At 47.5% G+C, this 27,939-nt stretch overlaps 4 protein-coding genes across 4 annotated transcripts; 2 read left to right on the top strand and 2 right to left on the bottom strand.

Moving 5' to 3' along the window:
- Positions 1-2,711: 2,711 nt before the first annotated feature.
- Positions 2,712-3,721, top strand: F5B22DRAFT_462891 (uncharacterized protein). The gene is made up of 4 exons (XM_047972071.1): positions 2,712-3,120; positions 3,224-3,321; positions 3,416-3,628; positions 3,686-3,721. The coding sequence occupies exons 1-4, from the start codon at positions 2,890-2,892 to the stop codon at positions 3,702-3,704; spliced, it is 561 nt and encodes a 186-aa protein (XP_047834202.1). The 5' UTR covers positions 2,712-2,889; the 3' UTR covers positions 3,705-3,721.
- On the bottom strand, positions 3,450-5,214 carry F5B22DRAFT_463010 (RNA 3'-terminal phosphate cyclase-domain-containing protein). Its single transcript, XM_047972072.1, has 2 exons — positions 4,958-5,214; positions 3,450-4,901 (listed from the first exon to the last, which is right to left on the bottom strand). The coding sequence occupies exons 1-2, from the start codon at positions 5,100-5,102 to the stop codon at positions 3,739-3,741; spliced, it is 1,308 nt and encodes a 435-aa protein (XP_047834201.1). The 5' UTR covers positions 5,103-5,214; the 3' UTR covers positions 3,450-3,738.
- Positions 5,215-6,973: 1,759 nt separating this feature from the next.
- F5B22DRAFT_643206 (uncharacterized protein) lies at positions 6,974-9,226 on the bottom strand (the record flags this gene model as incomplete). Its single annotated transcript, XM_047978231.1, has 7 exons — positions 6,974-7,133; positions 7,187-7,218; positions 7,373-7,853; positions 7,929-8,163; positions 8,283-8,391; positions 8,544-8,730; positions 8,805-9,226. The coding sequence occupies 7 exons, from the start codon at positions 9,224-9,226 to the stop codon at positions 6,974-6,976; spliced, it is 1,626 nt and encodes a 541-aa protein (XP_047834200.1).
- A 12,690-nt stretch (positions 9,227-21,916) lies between these two features.
- F5B22DRAFT_643204 (uncharacterized protein) lies at positions 21,917-24,218 on the top strand (the record flags this gene model as incomplete). The annotated part of the gene is made up of 3 exons (XM_047978230.1): positions 21,917-22,122; positions 22,188-23,000; positions 23,054-24,218. 3 exons carry the CDS (start codon positions 21,917-21,919, stop codon positions 24,216-24,218), a joined length of 2,184 nt encoding a protein of 727 aa, XP_047834199.1.
- Positions 24,219-27,939: the final 3,721 nt, after the last annotated feature.

Genomic DNA, 27,939 nt, shown 5'->3' with positions numbered 1-27,939 from the left:
TCCGCAATCTATACCTGTATTTGGACTCTTTTGAGACGTCTATAGCCTTGCCCGGAACCTTGGAGGAAGGGGGTCTGGCAAGGCTGACCAACGCTTTCAAGGACGTCAAATGCGACACTGGAGTTGGCTCGTCAGCTGGTTCTGTAGGAGGGTTACAATGCTAATCATCATGGTGACATGCTCCTTCTCGTCTCGCCTTGAGCAACGGACCTTCAACCCGTCCACACGGCCTAATACAGCAGGGTCCATCATCTCACCCGGCAGTCAGGACGAGGAATAACCCCAATAATCGTCAGCAGTGACTCAAATATCGTCACCCCCACTGAGCTCGGCGTCAGTTGTCCCGCTTGCGATTGGTTACTTGGTCAAATGGATGTCAGATTTTCAGCCATTTACCCAGGCTTTCGGCTTATTCCCTGCTGTTCTTTCGCTTACATTCCACCTGTGTGTAAGCATTTGTCTTCAGCAGCTAAACAATAAGTTGACTTACCATGAAAACAACTCATAGAGTCTAGTCCCCATTCCTCAAGTGAGCGGGGGCTCTATGCTATCACAGCATACGTACTTTAGATCTACTAACATAGGTTAGGTATCACTCCTGAAGCTGGGCTGGGCAGTAATGCCCACAGTCCCTTCTTCATGTTTGTGGTTGTTGGGAAATACACATATCCGCGTGGTCATTGTCCAGGGATGCATATAATATCACTTTACACCGGTGATATCACCATCGGTAAGTTCAGGCAACACCGAGCGTCTTATAATGCCATTTGATGACTAAATCTTGCTGGGGTTTCTGTCGAGTACTGCCCAGGTCACCGCCATTACACAAGGTATATAATATATCAGCCAATCAGTACATCACTGTAACGCTATGCTGATTCATACTTGGTATGGATTCACTTCCTGGCTGTGATAATCTCGGGTGACTTCTGACTTCGAGAGAAGGGCTGGACGAGGGCTGTGGAAACAAAGAGCCGGACAGCTAATATGAAACAAGCCACCACGCTCTCTTCCTGTTGTTACGTGGCGCTGCGCACATACCAGAGCATACTAAGCACGACATCTGGTTTGTGGAAAGGGGAAACCTATTATCGTTGAAGAAGAAGACGAAGGAAGGTTACATCTCCGACCAATGCACTGTGTCAAATTTTTCACATGCAATATCGATCCCGTTCTATTGGTTTCTCGACGTAGTGGATCGGCGCAGGTGAGATAATATATGAGATGTTATATCACCAGTCTTGTTGTCAGTTTCCAGGCGTCGTAGACAAGTGCAGTGTAGCTTAGAATGAAATTCAACTTGGAAATGAGCATTAGCACACAAAAGTCTATGTTTACCTGGGTGTTACGACTGCCAACCTTACAACTAATGAATGCAATTGAGGTTCCTTTCCATCTGCATAATACACACACACATGCCATGGCAGTCTACAGCTCACGAGCTTTCAGCTTCCTAAAACCCAAGGATCCTTGTATGTGGCTTTGCTTACTGGCCTCGTCATGAAAGGCTCCGTTTTCAGCTTTCTAGCGATATCCTCATAGGTTAAACACAATCGACCCTATAGAGGAAGGTTACAACTGAAAGATTCGGAAAGGACCGCACGAGCCCTCCATCCCAACGAATAAAGAAGCAGTGATGGGAATACTTTCTGATCTAGAGTTCAGAAAGCACTAAGGAATCAAAGTATGCCATACTCACGAAACTGAGTTTGCCCAGTCACTCACAGCTCGTTCTAGTAATTGATCATTGTGATTGTTTCAACCCTCACGTAATGCAACGCCAAGATGCAAGAGAAGTTGTCCGTCGTTGAACTCCAAAGACCCGCCAGTGCATAATGAGTACCAGGCGTGTCCAAAGCGTTGACAATGCACAGAAAACCCCAGTCACCTACAATGTTAGGCGGATGGCCTAGACAGAGTTCACCACGAGGGTTCTTGATGGTACCGCTCCGATGGCCTTCGATCATGTTTCTCTCCTACATACCTAACTTCCCCTGCATATTACTAGCTGCGTCTTCCTATCAGCTGACTGCTCTCGAAAATTCTTAGGAAAATCCCCATCATGATTGGTGGTAACACGTCAATGTCATTCAATATATGATATCGGTTATACCCTCACCTGTTTGTCCCTTGCTTAGCATCAGCAGCGTATTCTGGGCACCAACCGCGTCTTAGTTGACGAATCCAGTCTAGGCAGTACGCATACGCCTTGCTGTCTAACATCGCTTTCATACCCCACCAGAATTGTCAATATGTTTGTTTCTGCTCACTTACTGAGGTTAGCTGGATGTAATGTACCGCCCGCGACTACCAAGACTGGTGTCGAAACGAAACGGTCCCTATTTGTCAGAGTCGCACTGCGAAACAAGTGGGAAAATCCGTGCACCACGGAAAGTGATCACAGGAAACATCGCGTCGATCAGCCGTGTGCCTCGGCCTGGCTTCGGACGCGCGTTTGCGCACGTGCGTAGGATCCATTGTCAAACTGATACAGGTAGACTAGGATATTTTGGGACATCTCGGAAGTCTTGAAACAAAGCAATTAAGACGCCAAATAAGGGTGATACTGGGACTAGGTTCTACGGTGCTATGCCATCGGCAGCGGGGAAGATCAATAGACAAGTGCTTTTCGGAGAAGCTCCATTATTTTCAACCATACCCCTCTCTCCCCCAACTTTTGACACATCGGGTGAGCCTCAGTCCGGTAACTTACATGCGCACACAACTAGCTACGCCATGGGGAATACCCCGCTTCACGATGGGGTACAGATGAGAGAAAGTATACTTGGCGTGATCAAGAGACCATAGCTGCGAATGTGAAGTAATCGCCGAGTGCACGACAGCTACATACGCTACACGAAGAGCAGCGCTCACGCTGACAAGAAGCTAATGGCGTCTGAACCTCAAATGAATGAGGCCGATAGGGCAGTAGCTGCTCGCCCTCAACTCCCTCATCCAGACTTGACTCTTCCCATCCCGACCTTAACCTTTGACTACCGGATGTCGGTGGAGTTAAACCCAAAGATCGCAGTTGGACGCGTGCCATCAGGGGGCATCCGGAACTGGATATCTTTCTCTGGAGGCTCCTGGGCAGCGACATGGGGCTCGGGGACAGTCCTCGTAAGTATCCCAAAATCCTAGCGACATGGCATAGAAGTAACACCGGCCTTACTGAGAAGATGCGATTGATGGACTGGGCTGTTTGCTGATTAACTGGGAAAAGCCCGGCGGACAAGATTCCCAGCTCGTAGATTCAGAATCGTACGTGGTTAAGATGGAAACTATGTACCTTCTTAAGACGAATGATGCGGACCCTGCTTAGTAAGTCGAGACCTTGCGGCTGATAGCGGTTCGAGTGTTTGTAAAGCTTCTTTGAGGGTGAGCGAGAGTGGCTAAGATGATTGGTTGGGTCAAGCATCGAGATACGCACGCGTGGGTTTAGGACAGGTCCGAAAGAGGTGCTACAAGCGCTACAAGATCCTGTTAGAGCAGATTCAGTTGATCCCTCGACGTATTCATTCCGGCTTTCGGTGGCGATGGAAACTGGCGACGCGAGATATGCTCCCATCGTGAACCAGGGCATGTGGATTGGAAGTGGAATGCGCAAGGGTGCTCAAGTTGTATATGAGTAAGTTCGTCTATCGCGTTACAATGTGTATACAGGTAGGGTATTGATTTGAGATAGTGCATATCGGATCGCATAGGGATTTCTAGCCTGGGGCTCGAGGGGGAGCTAGGTTAATCATTACCATGGGCCTTGCTTTCTGTCGAGGTAGATAGTTGAGGTAGTTGTATAGAAACGCCAGCTCCTTCGCAAATGGTCCCGTTGTTGAACCACCGGACCTTAGGCAGAAGCTCGCTCGTAACCCATCTAGCCGTTGTCGCATGTGTCGAACCGAATCCAAATGGTTCATGCGTTTTATCCCGTCGCATTCTTTCGCCGATATGTACGTCCTCAAGGGCTTGGTCTACATCGTCGATATCGTTGGCGCGCTCCGGTAGCTTATCGGAATCGAACGCCTCGGTTGCTCGGCTCCAATACGTCGTTCTCGCCTCGGCCAGCGCCTGGAATACCACCAGCTGATCCTGCAGGTATTCATCAACGGCAGCAGGATGCACGACGAGCTGTTCCCACAGTCGACTCGAGACCACCTGGGCTATTTCCTCGGCGAGTGTCGTTGCGTGCTTCTTTTTCCATCGTCGATCGTAGAGAAAATCCCAACCCCATCGTAGGCCCGTTTCCGAATGGGCGACGGCGAGCGCGTACATTCGCGCGTCATGACCGCTATCTTCATTAAGGATGAAATTGATATCTGTTGCTTGAAGTTGGTGATAGAGCCTTTCAGCCATCTTTTCCTCCAGGGGCTCCCGCACGCCAGCTGGGACTAAGATGCTGATGTCAATACGCTTAATATCCAGTTCCCCCTTTTGACGTTTGGTATTCCATGGCTCTACCACTTTTAATGTCTGTCCAGGAGGTATAGGCTGAAACTTGAGCCAAATTGTGCCCTGGGTCGCCGGCCCAATAGTCCAAGCCCGTTTCTCCAGTCGTCGCTCAACCATGATGCCGAATCTCCGCTCTAGCGTGGGTAAGAAAACCTGGTCGAGATACTCGTACGACGGTGAGAAAGAGGGGTTTGTGCTCCCATGAATCTCGATCTCAATAGGGTCGCCGTTTCCATTCCCAGCGAACAGCAGGAATGGGAAGACGGCCTGCAAGATGAGGAGCGCGCTAGCACCAGGGCTATCCGGCATGAAGACAACCTTCCGCTCTTTCAGCGCTGTCGGAGGCGTCCGCGGTCGAAACTCGAGCTTGCGACTGCCTAGTTCCAGCCCGTCTACCTCGGCATCGGTTACCGTGGCAAGCCACTGGATTGCTGAAACGTGCTGTGATTTCAAACCTTGGGCGATGATATGTTCAGCAGTGTTTCTTGTGCCCCTATGACTGCATTCATACCTTTGCCTCGGTCTCTGTTTTCTCTGATGTTGACAATGCGTATAGGCTGAGTGGTCACAGCTGCAAGGCCGCAGGCAATTCTTACGAGCTGCCCTCCGCCTTCACCGGCACTGCCATCTATCAGAATTGGTTTGGCGGGCTTCATGATTTGACGTCGTTGGAACGCAAATGGATTACGGTATTCGAAGGACAACTGTATACTAGGATTCGAGAGTATATTCAAGTAGTTGAATATGCTGAAATGCTGGGGAAAGAGGTTGGCGTTCCTGGTATTGGATCTTAAGATGTTTGCTGGCGTCACTTATCGGGTCATGGCCAGCTGGAAGCCGTGAGTCACCCGGCCAGCTGTTAGGGTTGAGACTGAGTCTACTAGGCAGACAAAGGTCGGTTACATGTGATTATGTAATCATGTGAACACCCGGACTCAATTACCAGCGCCGGGATATCTATCGGTAAGGAATACTCTACAACAACAATATGGTCACCGACTTCACAATCTGAACTAATAATGAATGGATTGATGCTTGTTACTAGAGTATCTTCGGATAGTAGATAACCCATGTCGTAGGTGACCCCTGAAATCCACTATGTCATCTAGACTGCTCCACTGATTACTTGCTTGGACCTCTGTGGACAAAGCCCTACTGATTCCTCGGGTAGTTAGCTGAAGAGATGTATTCCAGTTCATAAAAAAACTTCTTAATGGTATTTTGCGTGCCGAGTCTAATGTGCAGTTGTTATCTTTATGCGCCTCATTATCAGCGAGGCGAAATAAAATTGCTTTGATTGTGAATCATTTTGATCAATCCAGCGGTTTTCGGCTGCGCCATTCTGCGTTGCACCAGCTGAGTAGCTGGCGCCATACATTGACTGATCGTACTTGCTCGTGACGTATGAGACTTAAAACAGTTGCAGGGCCTTGCTCGGGTTGATATACTGATATAGGTGAAAAAAAATATATCTCGAAGAAGCGAAGTGGCTGTGTCGCGGGACTTAACGCAATTTGGAGTTCGATTCGATTGATCCATTTAGGTGATGAATAGCTCATAAAAAGACCAAGAAGTTTTGACCATATTTCAAAGATTATTTATGTGCATGGGGTATTGATGAGTAGGTAGAGAAGAAGGGAATTTCGGTTATCGGAGGGAGTACTTTATACTATAGAAATATTTATTTATTATAGTATGTATTAAAATATACTAGACCAAAATATGCTATACCGACCTTAACCTTCGACCTTGGCCTTCGACTTTGACCTATACGTAAAGGCTAAATTGGCTGGCAATACAACCTAGCGCTTTAATTCAGCCCTCGCGTATAGATTAAGGTCGAAGGTCTGACTTGAAGGTCTTCACGCGTAGTTCCGGGGGGGGGGGGGGGGGGTCTAATATTCGTTTGTCGTATTACTCCTTTCTTCTGACCTTGGTAGCAGAATATGGCTTTACTATAACTAAACGATCTTCTTGGCCTCTAAGGCCGGCTAATATCACTCATTGAAGGGAGAACTGAATTTACGTGCTTCTGAATACGAACGTAATACCCAGCTATGTAACGTTGGGAATTCGTTAGACTAGACCATCTCGATTTGATTTGCAATAGAATGACGAACCATCACGTACGGCCATAGCCTCTGGAGAACTCGGGATCCCGTCTGCTCTCCCTTAGATAAACCAGAGAGCGCCAGATCAGTAGTTGGGTCGGTGACGATCAGCGAATCCCTGGTGTTGTACGTTTTGTACTTTTTATAGCGGCCTTCCCCATTAAACATGGGACTTTCAGTCTGCTCTACTATTCAGAATCTCGCCAATCACCGATTTGTGTTGAGTCTGTAAGGGCAAACTGGGTGTTCTATATTGCACAAATTATCAAGACTGCTCGTGGACATCTTGCATAACTGAGCCGATATATGAGTATCAACAGAACGAACCTCATTCTAGAATTACGCCAATCAGCCAACTCTTCTACTCCTCCTGGAAACTCTTGACAAGGGCTTCTTGTGAGGGAGTCCTATTACGCTCATCCTGATACATCAAACGTGAAGTTCGTGAATGGCAAACTGAATGGAGGTGACGTTATGTTCAGGGCTGGAAAATCGCAATGTTGCCACGTCCAATAGTCGTCGTAATGGCACACTGGATCACCAATACTGCCACTTGCAAAAGCATGGATATATATCCTATTGAAGGGTCAATGGTAGCTCAAACGGCAATGTTGTGTATAGCGGCTTACGGCTTTTCCCTATTTGCATCGTCACAAGTCCACTGCAAGCACTAAGGTTAGTATGTTGCCATCCACAGCCAGAAATTCGCTGTTTGTTCGGGAGTTTGCCGGTTTCTTGGAAATTTGAGCACCCATTAGGGTAGCTTGTGTCCCTGAAAGTGGCTAGAAGGGGGAATAGCGCTAGGGCATACGTACTGTCGCATTGATCGAAAGGATGGTAGTATTACGATTATAGTTGAAATCGAGGGCTTTAACATTCATAGGGTCCCCACCATATGAGAGCATTTCGCAATGCCACCAACGTTCCGGGTCAAATTTAGTAGGATGTAGCTCAGGACCTTTCACCCGGCACAGAACTTGGTCATCATCCTCAAAGGGGAAACGCAAATAGAGGCTAAATTCACCACTGACTCCATAAGACCTATTCTCATACGTCCAATAAGTCGGGTATCGTGACGTTGGGTCGACTAGGAAGAAACGTTGCGCGTCCAAGGAGGTAACCGTGCACCTTGCTGCCTGCGCATTGGGCAGCTCGAGAGCATAGGGTTCCATTTCATAATGGGACTCCAGCTTTCCTTCGATGGTATAGTTCGAAACAGTAGTAGGAGGTTGGCCTGGGAAAAGTCCACCAGATGAACCCGTGACATTGATGGAGCCTGTAGCATGGAACTTCTCGCTTCAATATTGAAATGAATTATATGTCAGCACTTGAAGCGGCCTCTCGAACCTCGATTAACCGTGTTCAACTTACGGAGATCCCCGGCCTTCATCATCGCAATACCATGTCTGATTCACAAGAAGCTTGTTCTCTGAACTGATATGCCGGAACGTTATCTCAGCCTCGTAGGTGTGTCTGGCAGTTTTCACCTCTTCTTCGCTGTAGTTATTGCACCACCAATTCTCTCTAGGCTCAACTGATGTTCCTTCATCCCACGTTTGCCATCCACACACAAACGTCTGCTGGATTGCTTGGTTTTTTACTTTCACTACGGCACTCAAGGTCAGCATTATGTGTCCTTTCCGGTATTCTAGAGTCGGCATTGCCCGATCATCTTCCGTTGGGTCGTAAAAATAGCCCAAGGAAGACATACCGTGGCCTACTTACTCCCGCCCGCCTCATAGCCCAGATATTGCGTTACAGGCGGAAATCCGATCGGATTCGGGGTTGTGTACTGGGTAACACCCCTATACCATGTAAACTCCGATATACTCCACTTCAGCCACTAGAATTAGTAATTGTTATGTAGAGAAGAGCAATTGCTTCGGGCTCGATAATGTGCAGATGTCTCTGCAGTAGAGATGCTGACTGAGGTATTTCATCTCCCTAAGGTCTGCCAGAAAGTGCAGCAAATGAGGAGCTACATACCGATGGTGATTTTGAGCGGGAACTGCATCCGGGAGCACTATGCCCTGGGGGCGGAGGCGGAATATACGGTGAAATCTCCAAAGGCTCATGCAGCTTGACTAGTATGCGAGTCGAATTTACTAATGTGCATTCGATCCATTCGCAGTCTATATCTAGCTTTGTAGTGCCATTACCGACGAAGTTTGTACTTGAACAAGATTTAGTTATTTAGTGCTCAAGACATTAGGGTAGGCATATTTTGAAAATGCGCATTGCACTCACGGCTCTCTGACATCGTTCCCATTACAAGACCACGAGGGTTCAATAGAAAGACTGCGTGATGAAGGTACAAATAAGAACTGAGATGATGGCTTGTGTCTTTCGTTTTCATTAGTACATTCGCCTTGAACACTTTGGCGTCGACCCTCGGCTCGACCGAAACACTTTAACTTGTTGGTAATCACTTTGCTGCTGAGAATGAAGTTGGCTGTCGAGTCACCATTGTCATTCTCTTCATATTGGAACGCATCAACAGCCCAGACAGGTGCCAGAAAAGAATTGCTGATACAGCCATCAACGAGAGGTGGTGGTGGGTCATTTGCATGAATGTCTGCGGTGGTAAGGTTGGTAGCAGCAACAAGATGTGACGATACGAGAGATAAAAGGGCAAAAATGCCCTCGCATGGTCTGATGTGTCGCAGCATCGTGCACGTCGATTACTCGTGGCGTTTGGAAATTGAAGTCCTCGAGATGTGTAGCTCAACATGAAGCAGAGTCCTTTTGTAGGCTTCGTCGGCCGAACTGTCGTATGTTCCGTTCCCGTTTCCTGATAAAACGTCAGGTTCTCCAGACTTTTCTAATATAACCTTGAGTTGCAGCTACTTCGCAATATACGATGTTGTATTCGCTTTTAGCCCCAGACTAATAGAGCTACACCCTATGGGGGTGATGGCACGTTGTTATTTAGCCGCTCCAAGACCTCCTCAGTTGCGCGTCTTCCATTTGGCCACCTTAGAATCCCGTCTCCAAAGGCGATATATGGTTATAAACATTCATTTCGGAGACAGGTTTTCAGGGTACCGGTCCTAAAGCAGTGTCGAATCCTCACATATCAGTATAAGGATTAATTATCCCTAGTTGACACTACCACGGCATCACCTGAAGCTGTAAGATGACATTCCAACATCTCAAGGTGACTATTAGCATTGAGGATATGTTTTCGTATGAGCAACTCGATGAGTTGAAAGGGTAGCTGTGTATCATTATTGACGCAGGAGGGTTCTAGGCCGCCTTGGTGACGTTCCTCTAATCACGCTACCTAATGCTGTTGCAAATGTGCGTTAAAAGATTACTCGCGTAGCTATCTGAATGACATTAAACGGGGACACAATCAGCAACGGAATGAGTTCAACATATGTAGTGTGATTTGGTGAATTATAGAATAACGTCTCAACTTCGGTACGGTGTCGTAGGATGGGGTAGAAGGGATTGAAAGACCCGGTATGGCAGCTTGAAAGCGAATAACGTCGCATGAGACAACAAGCCTGGTTTGCGGACTTAAAAGTCCAAGGGCTGCTGCGAAGTAGTTATCCAACAGTAAACTTTACTATGATTCTTCTAAGGGATCTCTGATGCGCAAGAAGAAAGCCGCTTAAAACGCTGTCTGCGACACCTCAATACATTCTCTTTTCCCAACGCAATATTATTTCGTGGCTATACCTCAAAGTTGAACAGCAGTGCTGCTAGCCATTTACAAGAACCTAACTCAGTAAGTAGGCATGTCAGCCACTGAAGTAAGAAAAGTCTCAGCAACGCACGCCGCTATCACGACAGTACGGTGCATTTTTGGTCGAGCCTTCGTTCTCTGGCCCTTGAATATTTATATGATTGGGGGTTGTCTTACTTCGGCGCTGTTCCTAATCCTCTCCCCAACCAGCTTTTTCTGTAGGATCCTTTGCAATGGTCACGTAGTTGGCTCATGTCTCCTAATGCCACCCATTCATAGGGTTTTAACTGACTACTTGGTATAATCGCGGAGCTGATTCATATTGTCGGATAGCTCTGCTCGAGAATGCTCAGAGTAAACAGACTTCGCAGAGTATAAACATTATATGCCCTTGGCACTCAAAGTTTATCTACTGGTTATGTCCATACCCTTTTCAATAGCAAATTACCATACTCCTAGATATGCGGCTCTGGAAAGCGAGGGAAATGATGGTAGCTTACGGCACAATCGGGGGAACTCTCGAGAGAAGCTGATAGATAATTAAATACGGTGTATTGAGCTGCAGTTATGTCATATGGATGTGTCCCCAGTGTGAAGCTAGGTCGCAAGTAGGTAACACTTAGGTAGCGGATCGTACAAATATAGGGGTAAGGGTTCAATTGTATTGATTCCTGACTCTCTCAAGTACTCTGGGGTGGTCTTTACCCTTTATGTATCCCAATCTCCAAGTTGTCTACGCTCCTTTGGGATAACTTCTACCCCAGTGCTACTATATCCCCTGACAAGTTGCTCCCCTGCACGCTGTAGCTGAAGTACCTACTCCAAAAGTCTTTTTTCAAGTCCCGTTGACCATATATTTATAGAAACATTCTCTTCAAACCCTTGAGAGTACAAGTCATAGCATTGAGATAACCACCATCATACTGGAAACCTGTAAAGTTAAACCTATCAGGCCAGCCTGTATCAGACATCAGGGTGTACCTAGGCACTAAACATCGATTCTTGAACAGTCAGCCTCCCAGGACTCCATAGGTAAACCAAGAAGAAGCAGCCATTCCATTCCCCTGAATGAGGCGCCCGACTGGAGCAAATACGCGGATGGGAAACCGGAGGCTACGAAAGAGGGGCGAGCTCGCCGCACCGCCACAATAAGACGCTTTGGTACCGAGTGTTCAATGTTGCATAGTTTAATCATAAACACCCCCGCTATAAATCGAAACTTCCGAGAGAAAAGATCGGCGACTCGAGGTATGTGATGCCCAGACCCATGACAAAACATGTTACTAGCTGTTCATGTATTTGGCGACGTTGCGAATGTGACGATACGTTAACGGCTGTCATAGCATCATATGTAAGAGGGCGTGGCATCCAGGTTCCCCATTGGGAACGTTCTATATTTTGCCAGAGTCTTGGGTAACGAATCAGTGTAATTTGGGCGATAGGAGTGGACAAGGCCGCAACAAGTTCGGGGTCTATATTCCAGCAAAATCTCGCGATGGCCTCTTATAGGTATGAAAATTGGCACGTGTGGCTTTTCCCTCAGCTATCGCACTGTATTCTACAAGATTCTTATGCGATCGTCGCCTCCCCCAGTACTAGAATTCAAACAACTGCTTCTGGGAGTGTTGAAATATCTATCTCATGCGTGCAAAATTTTCAAGCTCGGCGTTTTATACTCATCCACCATAGTGCTGCGCTTCTGTTTCATAACAATGGACGCTCGATCGGCTTACTTCGCGCCGTCAGAGTAGTTCGTGTTCAATATGGGAGAAAACCTGTCGATAGGTAAAGGAGAAAATCAGATACTTTCTCATACTAGGAAGATAACGGATAAGGGACAAGATGAGGCAAGGAAGAGTACGTTGCATCTAAGTTTCAGTTTGAGCCAATCGCCTATAATTTAGGCTCGTTCGATGATGGCAAATGGGAGACAATAAATCTACTGTATCTGAACTGAGGATTACGAACGAAGAAGTAGCTTGCATACTACATATAGAAACTTGACTATCAAACCCCTTAACCAATAGCAACATCATGACTCAAGGAGAGAATTGACTGTTAACGAATTTAGAGAGTCTTCCCGTGATAAATGGTGTACTCCCTGACTATACTAAATTTTCGACATGAGTGAGAGCGCAAAAGAGACATAGCACAGTCAATTATGCGCGATAGCAGATAATTCACCCGTAGATTTGTACCGCTCGCCCCTCCCATCTTGTCATATTAACCTAATACGCTATACTGAATTAGAAAACATTAGCAAAAAAGCTCTACCACAATCTCTAGGCGTTTGCAATGAAGATCCATCATGCGTAGCCAGGGCGTCTATTACTGATATTGTGACGGAGGAAAAACCACGCCGTTAATCACCGTACGGGATTAACGGTATATACAGTACGTTACAGATATGTAATAACTGCATATTTCCGTATTCCATAGTAAGTATACCATGATATATGCAACTCGTGTTGATACACGTCGTCGAACACGGGGAGACTAACCACGGACCCGAAAAGGCGTCAGAATCGCATGACGACCATTTGCGCAAGAGTACATAATAGGTATCTTGATTGAACCACAGGGCCAACGAGAAACTAGATTTTGAATAGTAATATAACTGCGCCGCCGACCACATCCACGTGGGTAATAAGCTAGCGTCCCGAAAACATCCTCATAGCGTTTGCCTAGCCGGAGACGTCACTTGGTAAAATTACTAATTATAACTTATCCCTGTATCGTATTCACAAGCGGATGACTGCTACATTACATTTCGCCTGTCTAGCCACCACGTTACATAGGTATTCTGTTAAGTACGGTATATATGCATGCATCAATAACTCGCCACCGAGCTGTTATAGTGTACTCATGCTACTTCTGATACACACAGGGACATGGTGAGCAGATAGATACTCACTGAGTATACACCAGGACCCCTAGTATATCATAGCGCCCCTAGTGTGGTGCACGTGTACATATTGTGAGGGATACAGTTAGGGCCATGTGGGATTGATTCGTGTTAGCATGAATGATCAGACTGGGTCTATGCTTGAAATTTGACGGGGGTAGATGTATTTAGTAGGGCCAACAACAACATAGCCCCCAACTCATTACTTGTTAGCTGAGGTGCCAGCAGTTCTGTATCCAGTTAAGATTTTTAAGGCAAACTTTTCTAGAAACTACCTCCACTTACCTATTCCTGCTTTCGCCATGATGGATACCCATCAGCGGTGACATACCTACCTAGCATACCTATGATTTAAACTGCTGCCTGACGCAGGCGTATGTTGCATGAGAAGGTTCTAATTGGGCAGAATACGTTGCTGTTGCCCATCATATCAGACCATACCTGATAAACACGGGAGACGGGTCCTGGCCGCGGGGACAACGGGCCAACTCTTGTTGGTATGTCGTGCTGTCAATATTCCTACCGGCATCTGCATGCGTTTCCAAGGCCCCCACAATGGATAGTAGCAACTGGTTGACGGAAGCGCCGGCTTTCAGGGTGCGCACATGTGAAGGATCAGTATGGTTGGGGTTTGCCCCCTCCTCGGTGTGAGAAAGCGGCCGGGATTAAACTATTTTCCGGCGTCAGGCACAGTGACGGCATCGTGTGCGTTCACCGCTGTACCGGGCTTGTTCGCTCCCCTGGTTTGTTCCTCTCTCTGTCTTCCGTATTCTCGTGTGCTTAATATGTGCTACCGGTAGAGATGCAGGCAAGCTCAGCATGCGAGAAGCTTTCGCTGCGATGCGCCGGGGCGCAAAGCCACACCGTTGAGGGGAATACGGCGTGCTTTGTTAGCGGTTCACCGACCGGTTCGGTGTGGCCGTGTGAGCCAGTGACCTTGCGAATTCATGCCGACTGTTCAAAGCCATTGAACAGGTACTGGGAGAGTCCGGGGAAGATCCGATGGGGGTTGGCCGCCTGTTGACTGCATGATACGCCTCAAAAAGAACCTGTCACATTTTCGGCAGATGAGCACAGGGCACGCCTGAGAGTGCATACATAACAACACACACAACGTTGGATTTAATAATCGTAGGCCGCCCAATATCTTCTTTCATCATCACATCGGATGTTGTTCTGCAAGGCTTCGCTGGGGTTCATCCAGGATGCCGGTGATATGAACTCGCGGCACCGCCTCACTTCTTTCGGCGAGAGGGCTCGGTCAACGGCCCCATTGCTTTGCTCGGGGATCCTTGAGACCGGTCGGCTTCGTGCGAACACCTTCTAACGCGTCCGTCTCGCATTTCGGCGTCTTCGATACTGAATTGCCGTGATTCAGCGTGCCTACACCATGACGACGCAGATTGGTTATGTGTCATGTTTCGTCGCTACCCAGCTGATATGTCATATAATGGCCTGAAAGAGGTGAAGAGGCTGCGTCTCACCTGACAGGCTCAGGCCGGTGAGTAATCGGAAGGCTGGCAACCACAGCTTCTATCCCTCATCAATCGGGCGGGGTGTCTTGGATTTGTTTGTCGACAGATGATATCCTCCCTTCACTTTTCACTATCACGTACGCCTCTCATGTGGTCGCCGCAGTGGCTAGCAGGAAGCACAGCAGATTGTCAGCAGGGACGGACTATTTGGTGCTACCACCATATCGACGGTTCATTGCAGCGGGCAGGACTCCGATGGTCAAATGGCGCAAGGCAACAGTTAGATGAAATTTTTGCTGTTTCATAGGCCACGAAGTAACTGAAACGCCAGAATTCGAGTAAGGGAAAGATGCCAAGGCTCTAATCGAAAATCTACCTAGTACTTATCACATTGAATGGGTTGTTGAAGTAGTGCTCATAAGGAATGACGTGTTCGCGCTGTGTCCTCGTATGTAGTGTCTTTTGCAGCTGTAACGGTAACACACAGGTTAACTGAGGTAGTTTTTACTTCCACACTTTGATAAAGTTACCCCAGCCAAGCCGACTTTGAATAGGTTCATGCTACTAGACTACTTCTAACGCGCGGTAGCTTCCTGCCTAATTTCAACCATTGGCGGCATGGCCATCCCTGTGGTTCGTTCATTCACATACCTATCTAACAGACGATGTAACTCTACTTGTACATGTCATTCTCCGAGCAAGCTGAAGCGAATCTCAGGCGACCAGTTCGTTTTCGAGTCAAGCGTGTAACGCTCACTGACTAATATCGGGGCGAGCAAACAAACGTTCAGTGGTCGACTGACAAGCACAAACGGACGAGTTCCTTGCTGTTGTGAGATTTCTGCTCTGATGAGGCTGATGTGGCTGCAGCTAAGGTTATGCCAACTCATGAAGCCTTGCTATTTGCTGTCCTTGCATTACCTAGGGGATTCCTAGGCGGGGATCACTCTTACTGATTTGTGTGATACTTTTCGATCCTGGGAACGATCGGCTTACGAGCTCCCGATGAGGCTCTTGAGACGTCGCAGGGGCTTGCGTGATAGCCTAGATATTAGCTTAACCGCTGGATATACCGCTCACTACTTCTCCATTGGGTTTCCATATGGTTTTAAGGCAGCAAGCTGAACGATAGGTGAGCGCTTGGCTCGCTAGGACCATGGGCTTGGGCAACTGATACTCACACTATTGGGCACGAAGGCTAGTAGGTTTAATATACTTAGTGTGGGGAGTATAGCCATCCATATCTGCAATATGAACCCACACTTTATGCAAGTTCTTAGAATGGAACTCGAAGAGGCACTTGGCATTCTATTTCAAGTTTTGAGAACAAAGGAGGATAAAGATGATGCAATGCTATAGTTAGCGCATTTAGTCATAGCTGTTAGATTGATACTATGATATTCGAGATCGATAGAGTATATAGGTGAGGCAAAAACTACAGCATCTTTTGTTGCGACTGGTCCTATGAGCCAGCAAATCATGCACATGAAAAGACCGATCACATACATGTAGATTTCCCCGGAAGGGGTAAAAACTTTCTCACTAACTGACGACTCAGCTGTACGATCAAGTATCACATACGTCTACAAGCACAGGTATTCGAGTTGCGCATGTACTCCCTTGCAGTGGACGCGCCTCAACGCCTGATTCTGCCTTGGGTAACTACGCATACAAACATTTTTACGCTCACATAATGTAAACATCAGTAGTCCCCTTTGAGCCTGCTGCAGGCTGTGTAGTAGCCTTGAATGTAGATCACAAGAGTTGTGTTGCAGTTGGCCGCCTTATGATTAGCTAGCCAACATTCTCGCTGTTCGTAAACTCTCCCTATGGTCACGGGAAAGGCGATGGCCTGCGATGGAGCACTCGGAAATAATATCATACAGCCATGTTGATTGCCACCGGTTCTCGCCGTAATTATTGTAACGTTGTCCACTTCTTCAGAACACATGATGTAACTACAAATTATTGCACGCCAATGGAATGTGCAAATATGAACAAGCAACTCATTGGTCTCTTCCGTGACTTAAGAACTTGAAGGATTGTAACTCATTTCGATTCCCAGAGATAAGAAAAATCTCGGTCGCCAGAAGAGAGAGCAAAATTTCCTACTTTACTCCGTGGTGAACCAGATTTGCTGTCAAGCGGCCATCAGGGCATAGATCTATATTCGCCTCGCTTTTCAACACGTAATCCTCGTCCAGCCATTCATTTTCACGGACAATCTGCACTCGAGAGGGTGCAAAAGTCAGCTGCGTTTTAAGGCCAAGACCAATCAGCGTATGAAGCACCTTATTGCCCCTGATAATAATCACTATTCTAATGACCTTAAGCCTCACACAGTTATGAAGGGATATAAGCATGAGAAAAATCAGCCACTATCTCCAGGCACCTAGCTCGACGTAACATTGGGCATTAGTTTGAGGCAAATAATAGCTAGTCTTCCCCTTAACTGGCTACTCTTGCCTAGGGAAATGGTGGATGGTATATTTATGTATATTTGTGATGGGATCTCGTAAGGTCTTGAATGTGAGAATGCATGTAATTACAGTGTAGCACGTTAACGTAGGCCTAACTTCACTGGCTCACCCTCAAGAGTTTGCCGCATTTGATTGCTGTAAAGCAGATGAGTATCAGGCTCTGAGCTCAATATAGGGGTTGCCCTGACTGACATGGATACTCAGAATGAAGCGGAAAGTGATGTTCGGAAATTGATGTCAAGTTTGGGGGCCGCATGCTTATGCTTATAACATCTCTTCACCTATTGGCTCTAGTGGACAGAAACAAGTGCATTTTGTTTGGATTTATCGAAGAGATATCAACTGTTGAGACCTATGGATATTGAGTATAGGTGAGAAGAAGATTTGATCATCATTCGTCTTCTGTTTTTCCGCAGACCGCTTCTCGCCCTTGCTCGACTCCGTCTTACTAGCATAGTTTCAGCTTGCACTCTTATAAGTAGGCCAATCAACGAGGACCATATTATCTAGAGAAGAGCTAGTAATAAACCTTGATATTGATCTACTCTTGACTACCAATCGCGACACAAGAAGACGTAGCCCTCTTGTTGCCTTACTCTAGCGGCCGAGACATCCCAGGACATCCCAGTGAATATGTCAACCATACCAGGGAGTGATGCCACCATCTCACAGTCAACTTACGCTGGAAGAATATAGTAAGGTCCAGGGGTAGTAGGCATCTAGTTGACGGGTTGAGCAGTTGTGATAGAGGGTGGTGGCAGCTCAATAGATTATAAGATATCAACAAATGATTGGACAAGGGCTTTCAACCTCGTGACAGTCAGAGTTTGACCAGCTGAGTAACCCGCTAAGTCTTATGCCTTGAAACTAAATCTGCACTCAATAAGCGGAGTTCGAGTAACCATTATTCAAAGAATTAAATTTTGATTCGATGGCTACTTCTCGAAGAGTCTTGATGTGGTGCACGTGATGGGTGATAATACATATTCGTGCCGGTTATAACATTTGGCTGCTACAGCCTGGCTGTGGCGATCAGACGTGACTCAGAATCGAAGCGGTGAGCTTTGGTATATACGTTAGCAGCGGTGACCCTAGCTAGTCGGTGAATGGGGGTGGCAGCTTATGCGGATGTTCTCACTTACTGTTCACCAACAGATCAGCCATGACTGAAAACTCTGAAGTCGAGGCGTACCAACCGAGATGCAGCCTACTGTGCTTGTGGGACATTGAGATAAAGAAGACGGTATCTCGCTTATTGCATTGAGGTCGTGTGACTCTCACACTGACATCCAAAGCGTACACCAAAAGCACCAATAAATGGTCCAAATAGGTCGAGGTTGCCTTGAACAGAATGAGGAACATTTAAGGTGTGTCCGACATGAATATTGGTGTTAGCGAGCCATGGAGCAATGATGGTGTGAATGGCATACTGAATATTTCTGGAAATGGACATGATGTTCTTGGTGTAACGAGCTGAATCCGTCGCAACCACACCATCCAATGAGATGGATAAGAACTGTCGGTGGATCTAGAGCCATAATGGCACTTACCATTCTTTTTTCCTATTTCGCTTCCGAGCGGAAGGGTAAGTACGTGCAGGTGAGGACTCCTAGGACGGCGTCAAGTCACGGGGCAATTGCCACCGAAGATTGCATTCGGGATGGCCGTGATGTTGGCTACGAAGTAGGTATGTAGCGAGACTGGGCCTTCTTCGGCCAGGTCCGACGCCAAAAATCGCCGTTGATAACGTGATAGGTCGTCTGAGATTGCCTGGATTGTTATTCTGCCGAGGTCCTCAGGATTCATTGTAAGTAAGCGCACAAGATATTATAGACAATTCGCTTAGGTTTACTTCTTTGACACGCTCGCGCAAGACTGGACACAGCGATGGTGGAACGATGACACTGATCTGTTCCCACGGCAAGCGGCCATCGACGACGTGAACGCGTCAACATGGAACAAGAATTGCGCACCAAAAAATAGCTCATCTGTGCTGCTAAGACTGGTAGCAGCTTGTCGCCTGTCAAAGACATCGTTCGGGCTCACGCCATCACAGACGCAGTCAGCCTAAAGAGCGAATACAAAGGTATCGGCTGGGCGTTGCTGGAGGCGAAGGTTCCCAACCACCTGCATGGAGAAACTGATACCAATAGTAACACGCAATGGGTACCGTAAGGGATCAAAAAGGTAATAAAATGGATAGGTATCCTATATCGGCCCCAATCAAAGAGGTAGATAGATGACGAGGGTCCAGCTACGTAAGAGAGGTCGTGATACAGTTGAAGGCAATCGTCACGAGGCCTTCATTTCATTTCCAGATGGTGGACCCGGAGAAAGTAAGAGATGTTAGTATAGAAGGTGCTTACCGATCAAGCTTGACTACATAACGGGCTGTCTGTCGTATATAAGACGAAGATACATGAGGTACAGCAAGTGTAGGCATAGTAAGATATGTATGTTCTCTCACGGAACAGCCGGGCAGGAGGGGGACATGGGATCTTCAGCAGCAACCCAAACTCCGACAACGCCTATGGAATCAGTGACATCATTTGTCAGACGGATTGGGGGTTCTTCGCGGAATAGCACTCTCATTGCCTGCACACATAACTTGAATGGGACTCTGTAAAGAGACGTCGATCTGTCGCTTACCGGTACCTCTTAACAGGAAGCGCCGGGCACAACCCAAGCACCCTCGGCACCCTTCGTCCTGTTTGACGTACCTACTACAGCAACATTTCAGTTTCGGCCCCCACATGTACTATATGTAGGTAAGTAGGCAGGCAAGAGGTAGGTCGACAGTTCTCCAGCCAGAGCCTCATTGGGGACCGTGAAAGGCTACCTATTTATTGGCTCACAATTCCTGACACAGTGACGGGTGTTTTAGCAGGAAAACTTACCTAACCTGCAATTTCCACATTGGTCAACCAAGGAAGCAAGGAAGAAAAGGAAGCAAGCGCTTCGGCTCTGCTGGAATACGATCCCCATCTTCGGCCCATCTCTGGCCCATCTCTTCGGTGAGAAGCCTTCTTACATGTCGCATTCCTTCTACTGTCTGCCTAAATTGAATGTGAACTACACCTGGATACCTACCTCCTCTCCTAGGACCCAACCACTGGCCACCTGATGCGCTAGTGACCCGATGCCTTGTTTCTGGGTTCGTACAGAGTTCATTGTCGATATTCCGGGGAGAGGCTCGCCACCCGGTATCAGCGTGTAATGGACCTAGCCTGCCTGCTCTTTGATCTATCGGATGACTCCCTAGTGGGCTTTTTCGGGGATATGGTCACAGTATTTCACTATCAGTGGTGTCGGGTTCGCGATGCGATTGGGGATGAAGCGTCGTCAACTTGACTTGGCTCTGTTGTGGGCAGTGAGTACGGGGACGTGGATATGTGGACAGTTGTCGAGCAGCGGGGTTCATTGGGGGTGGTCATTTGCGTTTGGTTGGTTGGTTGGTCCGTTCTTTCGTTCGTGTATTCGTTGGGTTGTTTGTTTGTTGATATGATAGTTGTTTGCTTGTTTCCCTTTCCAACGGTCCCGGGGATGTATGTCCTTGACAGTCCTTGACAGACTGAGTTGTTTGGCTACGGCTTCACTTGTTGTGGACAGGGAGAGATCATGATTGCTTGCTTGATGTTTGGGGAGGGAGGGATGAGGAGGAGGCTTGTGTGTGGGTTGGTTGGGCGGACTGGTTCGCCAGCGCCCCACTTGAGGCTCTTGGTTGCCTTCTTTCACTTTATAGGTACTTAAGGTAGGTACCTACTTACTCAGGTAGGTGCTAGTTAGGTGCTGGATAGGTGCTAGGTAGGTACTTATGTAGGTGTTCAGTGGGTGCTAGATAAGTGCAGCTTTCTGCTCACAGGCTCCAGAGAGCTCCAGAGACAGAGATAGAGACAGTGACAGTGACAGTGACAGAAAGAGAGAGAGGGGTGGCCCTAAGGTGAGGTACTACTGTAAAGTACATATAGGTACACTTGTACCTGCCTAGTTACTTGATGTAGCGCTCGCGTAGCGCAGCACACACGCCCCAAGGCCAGGGAGAGACATCAACAACACTGCATCCTCCGCCCTGCATTGAAACCAAGGGGCCGATGTCCAGCCATGTATCCCTGAAGTACGCCTGTTCCAGTTTCCAGTTGCCGTTCCATGATTGATTGCCCTGTGCCTACCGAAACCACTTCCGCCTGGCAACTTGGTCCGCGGTCATCGAGAGAGAGTTCATAATCCATCGAGACGCAATGGCATTTTGACTCTGTTCTATACAAGTGTCTGCCATTCTCCATCGCCCCTGTTTCGGGACGGCAATTGTGCCATTGATCTCATTGATCTCATTGATCGCATTGACCCATCCACCCATCCATCTTTGCCTGCGAGTCGATTCATTACCGAGTGCGCTCTCTTACACGTGCGCGCCCACGCACACACACACGTTTTATCACCGTATGCTTCTTCTTCTCATTCTTCTCATTATATCAATCCCCCCCATCGGTATCTCGCCGTCAATTGCATGCTGACAGAATCTCGTGTGTAGACTGGAGTGAAGCCTGAAGCTTGTGGCTTTATAATTAGTCCATGACCTCTGCCTGGTCTGGACGTTGCCACCTGAGCACTTACGTTGCATACGGTTTTTTTTTGTCATTTTAGCCACACCAGTCTTGCTGCCTGGAGAGCAAACACATACCCGCGGCAGCTTATAGGTCTTCCTTGGCATCTTCATTGTCGTTTTCAGCAGCTAGAGCGCACGCTGCGTTTCTGCTCCCATATCATTTTATCATCTTGTTTTGAAACCCTTCCGGAGTTGAGAGACCATGGCGGATCCCAAGGAACCAGCTATTTCCGCTTCCTTTATTAGTCACTTGCGGCAGTCTTCGCGGATCACGTGCCCCATGGTGGGTTGTGAAGACCAATATCCTGCAATTGATGATAGAATACGGGATCACTTCAAATCAAAACACGGCGAATTCATACAAGGAAAAGATTTTAGCAGTCTCATACGCGATGTGAAGAAGGGACGGTATGTACTCATTGCCCTGCCTCCCTGAACATCACCAGAGTAGCTAATGTATGTGAGTTCATAAGGATTCCTGGGTCCAGGGGCGTTGAGCCTTTGTCTATAAGAGATCCCGGAGGCGGCGGCTCATCTGGGGCTCAAGGGATGCCGGATGAAGCTGGTCCAAGTGCGTATAAGAGGCGTAATTCCCCAGGAAAGCAACCAAGGCCTCAGTCGAACAGCCCACCTAGGAGGTCCCGGGCCCGCCCTGACCCTGATTTTACTCGAAGAGCCCCTCAGCAGGGCAAGTTGTGGCATCCAGAGGAAGACCCTAGCTCGTCACCCTATCGGACAAAGCAAAGTTCATCTAAGCCACTCAAGCATACGCCAGCTCCCAAATCAGCCGACGCTTATGAGGAAGATAGTGAGGCCCTTCGACTTATCAAGCAGCCCGAGACCCGGCCTATCAGTCAGGAACAGTTAGTCGCAGAAGTGAAAGGCATCTACGCTGGGCTGATGATGGTCGAATCGAAATGTATTGAGGTTGATAACGCACAGTCTTCTAACGTTGAAACTAAATTAAATAACGAACAGTGGCAAGCCCTGATAGCTCTGCATCGTACGTTGCTGCACGAGCATCATGACTTCTTTTTAGCATCTCAGCATCCCTCTGCGAGTCAAGCGTTAAAAAGATTAGCTTCAAAATACGCAATGCCCGCTCGGATGTGGCGACATGGAATTCACAGTTTCCTCGAATTGTTACGGCATCGTCTTCCGGAGTCTCTCGAGCATATGCTAACGTTCATTTACTTGGCATACTCGATGATGGCTCTTCTATACGAAACGGTCCCGGCTTTTGAGGATACGTGGATTGAATGTCTAGGCGATCTGGGTAGATACAGGTATTATTTATCGCCTCATCTGTGCTCTCTTACTCTAACATTTCCTATTATAGGATGGCTATAGAAGACGAGGATATCAGAGATAGGGAAGTTTGGACATCGGTTTCCCGGCATTGGTATTCGAAGGCTTCTGATAAAGCACCGACAACAGGTCGTCTCTATCATCATCTTGCCATTTTGGCCAGGCCGAACGCTCTTCAGCAACTCTTCTTTTATACTAAATCATTATGTGTGCCAATACCCTTTGGTTCGGCTAAGGAGTCAATCATGACTCTATTTGACCCAATCCTCGGGATTGGTAATTATCATCATAACCGCCTAATTCCTATTGACGTGGCGTTTGTTAAAACTCACGGTATCTTATTCAGCCATAAAAAATTAGATATCTTCCGCCCTGTTGCAAGTGAATTCTTAGGGGCGTTGGATAACCATATCGGTCGAATTGCGAAGCGTTGGATGGAGGCAGGCTACTACATCGCGATCGCTAATTGCTGCGCTCTTCTATCATATGGGAAAGATGACAATATCATCATGAGGGCGATTCAGAGCCAGGGGGACGAGAAACAGGATTCAGCTGCGGGATCAGGAGCTGATACTTTGAATCCATCGAGGGATTTCGAAGATGCACTGTACCTTGCCATGGGAACACATGAAGTAGTCTTCAAGCGGTGCGACGACGCCAACGTGTTACCGTATACTCACGTCATCATGGTGTTCATTTTTTACCTCATACGTTTTCCTAACGTTATGGAACATCTTGAGCCTCAATTTCCATGGAAATTGCTTTCAATCCTGCTCAATGGGCTCCTTGCTACCTATAACAGCTACGATCGCATCCGCAGCGCTGAGTTCCCAAGGGAGAGCAATGACCCTCCCCGGCCCGTGCCAGAGGACTTCGCCCTCGAGGGCCTTCTCTTCGTCGACAGCTATTTTCCCTCAGATTGGTTCGTCAATGATAAGATTGACGACGATGAGAAGTACTTCGAGATGGCCTCGATGACGGATGTCAGGAAGGAGAGAATATTATGGTTGGGTTACAAGATCGCCCAATCTGGTAGAGGGTTAACATACGACGAAGGAACAAATACGTTCGGTGTATTTCCTCAGTATGAGAAGGAAATGGATGCGATCTCCAGAAATGCTAATAGCATGAATATTTCGGACGAGGCGGGAGATGCAATGGATATCGATGAAGCACCAGCAACCACAACACGGTAGCAACAATGCAGAACAAAGTTATACAATTATATGTTTGTTTTTTTCAACGCAATCGTGCCAACTTCTTTTGCTTGGTATGCAACTTGTGTGCATATATGCTACTCATTCAACAACAACAACTAACTAACACTTCGAGCATGGCATGGCAATGATCAAGTTTCAACACATGAAGTCATGGAATCCCGACTACATACCCTTTACCTAGAGCCAAAGGAGCACAAATTGAGATCAAAATTCGCCATACGTCAAGAAGCTCCCTCATTCCATCCATCCACGCTAACCAGGCGAGCGCAGTTTTTTTTTTTCTGGCATTTTCTGTTGGTGTTAGTAAGGCTGCACAGCCTTGCATGCATCCATGTTGCATGGGAAATTATTCCTTCTTCCTACAAAACTACTTACTTACTCGGTGGCGGTGGTGCGGGGGTTTGAATCGGAGGCGTTCAGCTGAGACTTGAGTCTTCGGGCGAGGTCGAGAATCCGTCTCACACCCTTTTTTCTTCTTCTTTGCCTATCTCAGCCGTAACTAGGCAACTGCTGCCTATGCTTATTGATCTATTTTTTTTTTTTTCTTCTTTCCTTCTTTCTCCAAATTCAATCCGAAATTTACGGAGTTGGAAAGTGAGATTTTGCCGCAAATCCGAAGGGAGGAAGAGGAGGGAAATAAAGTACGGGCTCAGCCACGCGCGCGTGACGAATCTTAGATCGGAGAAGCTGCGTGTACACCTGCCACACACTTATACTACGACGCAACACAAAGTATTTAATCATCGTCACGATATCCGAAGATATGAAGTCGCCACGGAGTAAAGGGGGTGTTGCACTCTGGTTGATTGGAAACAGGAAACCGAGAAGTAGGCAGGTAATCATTTTTTGTCACAAGGCAGCCAATGCATGTGTCGGGTCATTAAGTGACAGGGGTGAAGGAAAGGAGAAGGAGGTGGTGGTGGTGGTGGGAGAGCTAACGTCAGACGGGCTCTAACACCAAAGATTGTGAGAGAAACCAGAAAGGGTGGGCATGGTGACTTGTATTGGCAGAGAAGTTCTCTCTAGGCAAATCAAGTTTAATGTCATTTTATTCCTAGATTAGTTGCCGTTGCTTTTTCTAGCTTGGAAGAAAAGAGGCAAACATCTACCTAGTAAATGTCTCCGAAAATGACGACGTCTTATGTGGTAGTATCTGGCCTGTCTGAGCAATGCTCAGTGGCGCGCTGCAGCTGAGCTACTGTATCGACCCCCTACTCATCGGGTGGTGGTATTCCCCATCCTTTTCAAGACCTAGCCCACCTAGGCGAGATAAGAGGAAGCTTGCGATTGTAAGCACTATAAGAGATGAGTTTGCTTACCGAGATTTGATAATTCCTGCGGCTCGGTAAGGATAATACCTAGGAATATAAGCAAAAAGAACCCAACCCACGAAAAAAATAGACCGATGAATTGGAATACCGCGGGTTCGAAACGGTGATCTTACTCATCCATCGTAGATTGGCGAGAAGGCTTGCTTGGCTACGGTCGTCGACCCCTTGAACAGCAATGCGTACTTAATATATTTTGTGGTCTCGCAGGGAGGACCTTGATTCGGATGAATAGTAAACGATAATTCTATGCATGTTGAATGCGCACAGCGACGCAACCCCAACTTTCCTTTCCTTTCCGATTCAGCAGAACAAGGAGATACTTACCATACTCAAACCATGCATGCAATCTTCTCAGCAGCCCACATACTAGTATTGCTAGGAACCTTGGGGCGTCCATAGCTGCAACGGTATAGTTGCCGTCACATGTGCAATTCGATGCTCAACACGTAGGATTCGTGCACGAGAATGGGTTCTCACCGAAATAATGCATAAACAGGTAGCCTGCCCCATAAGACGACGTAATAAACCCGCAACACAAACCGACTAAATAGCGTTCGGCTTGGTAATGTGATAATGATGATGGAGGTGCGGGCGACCTGGCCATACTTTGCGAAAAGGTGTGTCTTCGAGAAGTTTTCTGAGCAAGTGGGTGCGAACTAGCCCACTAGTGTAGACACTCTGTGGGATGCAGCAGATGCATGGATTGATACCTCGATAAATAGTGTCCGAAAGCGGGAGAGAGGACAGCGAGACGCAATTCGCCCAACGGCAATGTAGGACTAATTGTTGGAAATAAGCAAGCTGCATGGGGGCGTTTTCGCTAGATGCTCGTGCGGACGCCGTAGCCTTCTAATCAGATCAAGAATCATGTTGCGGGGACGGTGAATGAAATGAGCAACCTGGACGTAATGTTGCATGGCATGCACATGTAGGCAGGCTGCCTACTACCAAATAAATGCATGAATTCTCAGGTCTCTGGTCAGGTGCTTTTGGAGCATTCATCCAAAGTAATGAATGGCGTGCCAGGATCTCACTTTTCCGAGTGTCGGGTAATTATGACGATCAGAGAACGAGAACCAGCTCGACGGGTATTATAATTAGACTGTGGAACTGCTGAGCGCCAACGGGTTCGTCTGATTGACGACTTACAGGACACGGAGCAATGAAAGTGTATGTGTTCACCTGCGCTAGGTTAAGTAGCTATCCGAGAGTACTTACTGTGTATGTCGATACCCGTGATGGCGATTCAATCGATGTGGTTCGCATTGACTGCGGGGTAATTACATACAGCTAAATGCAATACATATGTAGGCAAAACTTGTCGTGTCTATCAGCCTACCTAATTTAGTGAGACATGCATCATAACATGTACGCTAATGAATGGGGTCTAATAGACTTACTCTATAGACAATATGGCGTAGTCGCCTTGTTTGCCTTCAACAAGGCAGGCTGTTAATCCTTGAGGTTTCCATTGTAAATCCACTCGATACCGTGTCCTAGTCGGGTTACCGGCACCCGTGCTTATCATACGGCAAAGGGACGTGATTTTCGGTAAGGGCCATAAAAAGCAGTTGGCCGTCTCATGCTGGTGAATAAAGCTTGGACATAACACGCAAGGTTCTTTGTTGCCTCTCGTTCGGCGCAACAACAAGTGATTGAATAGCCTATAAGATGTCAGCACACTGTTTTCAAAGCCTTGTTTGACCGCCGTCGTATCGTGAAGGATGTTGGCAAGGTGCCAGCCACGAGGAATGGGTTATGTATGGAATGAAGAAATCCTGTCAGCAATGTCTGCCCATTGAGACTGAGGAGATGAGATACAGCCCGTAGATAGATTCTGCGTCAGGAGGGCGCGGCACAGCGATTGTACTGAAATTTTCCACACAATATATCCTGCAGGCCTTGAAGGGGGATTATGATACTGCGGCGAAGCAGGCGGTGAACAATCTCAAAGTAGCTTCAAGTACCCAAGGACTTCAAGTGACTACTTGGAGAGCCTTGCTCAGCGCAAGTAAGAATCGTGAGAGAGTAGCTCTATGGATTGCGACCGGCTACACCAATGCGCATCTCTGTCTTCGTCTGTCGGGCGCGTTGCCTTCGTCGACCTTACACGAGACTGCTGTGCAACAGGCGTGGGTCTCAGACACTATGTACTACTCGCGGGCTCTTCCTTCGAATTGTCTTCCCAGCTGGTTGTCTGATGTCGGAGAGCTATGATTCGGGGGACTCCACATGCCGTCCGAGGTAGCATGATAAGAGCTCGACGGGACTCGCCATCATTGTTGTGCGTAGACTTCGCCGAGAATCGAGGTACGGTGGTACGGAGCAAGGGCGGAGAGAACGGAGAGAACAGATGAATATGAGAA

The sequence above is a fragment of the Xylaria bambusicola genome (genome assembly GCF_022495145.1).
Source record: "Xylaria bambusicola strain CBS 139988 unplaced genomic scaffold F5B22scaffold_6, whole genome shotgun sequence".
NCBI classification, from domain to species: domain Eukaryota; kingdom Fungi; phylum Ascomycota; class Sordariomycetes; order Xylariales; family Xylariaceae; genus Xylaria; species Xylaria bambusicola.
Note: the sequence above shows the minus strand (reverse complement) of the source record. Positions and strands in the feature narration are given on the sequence as shown.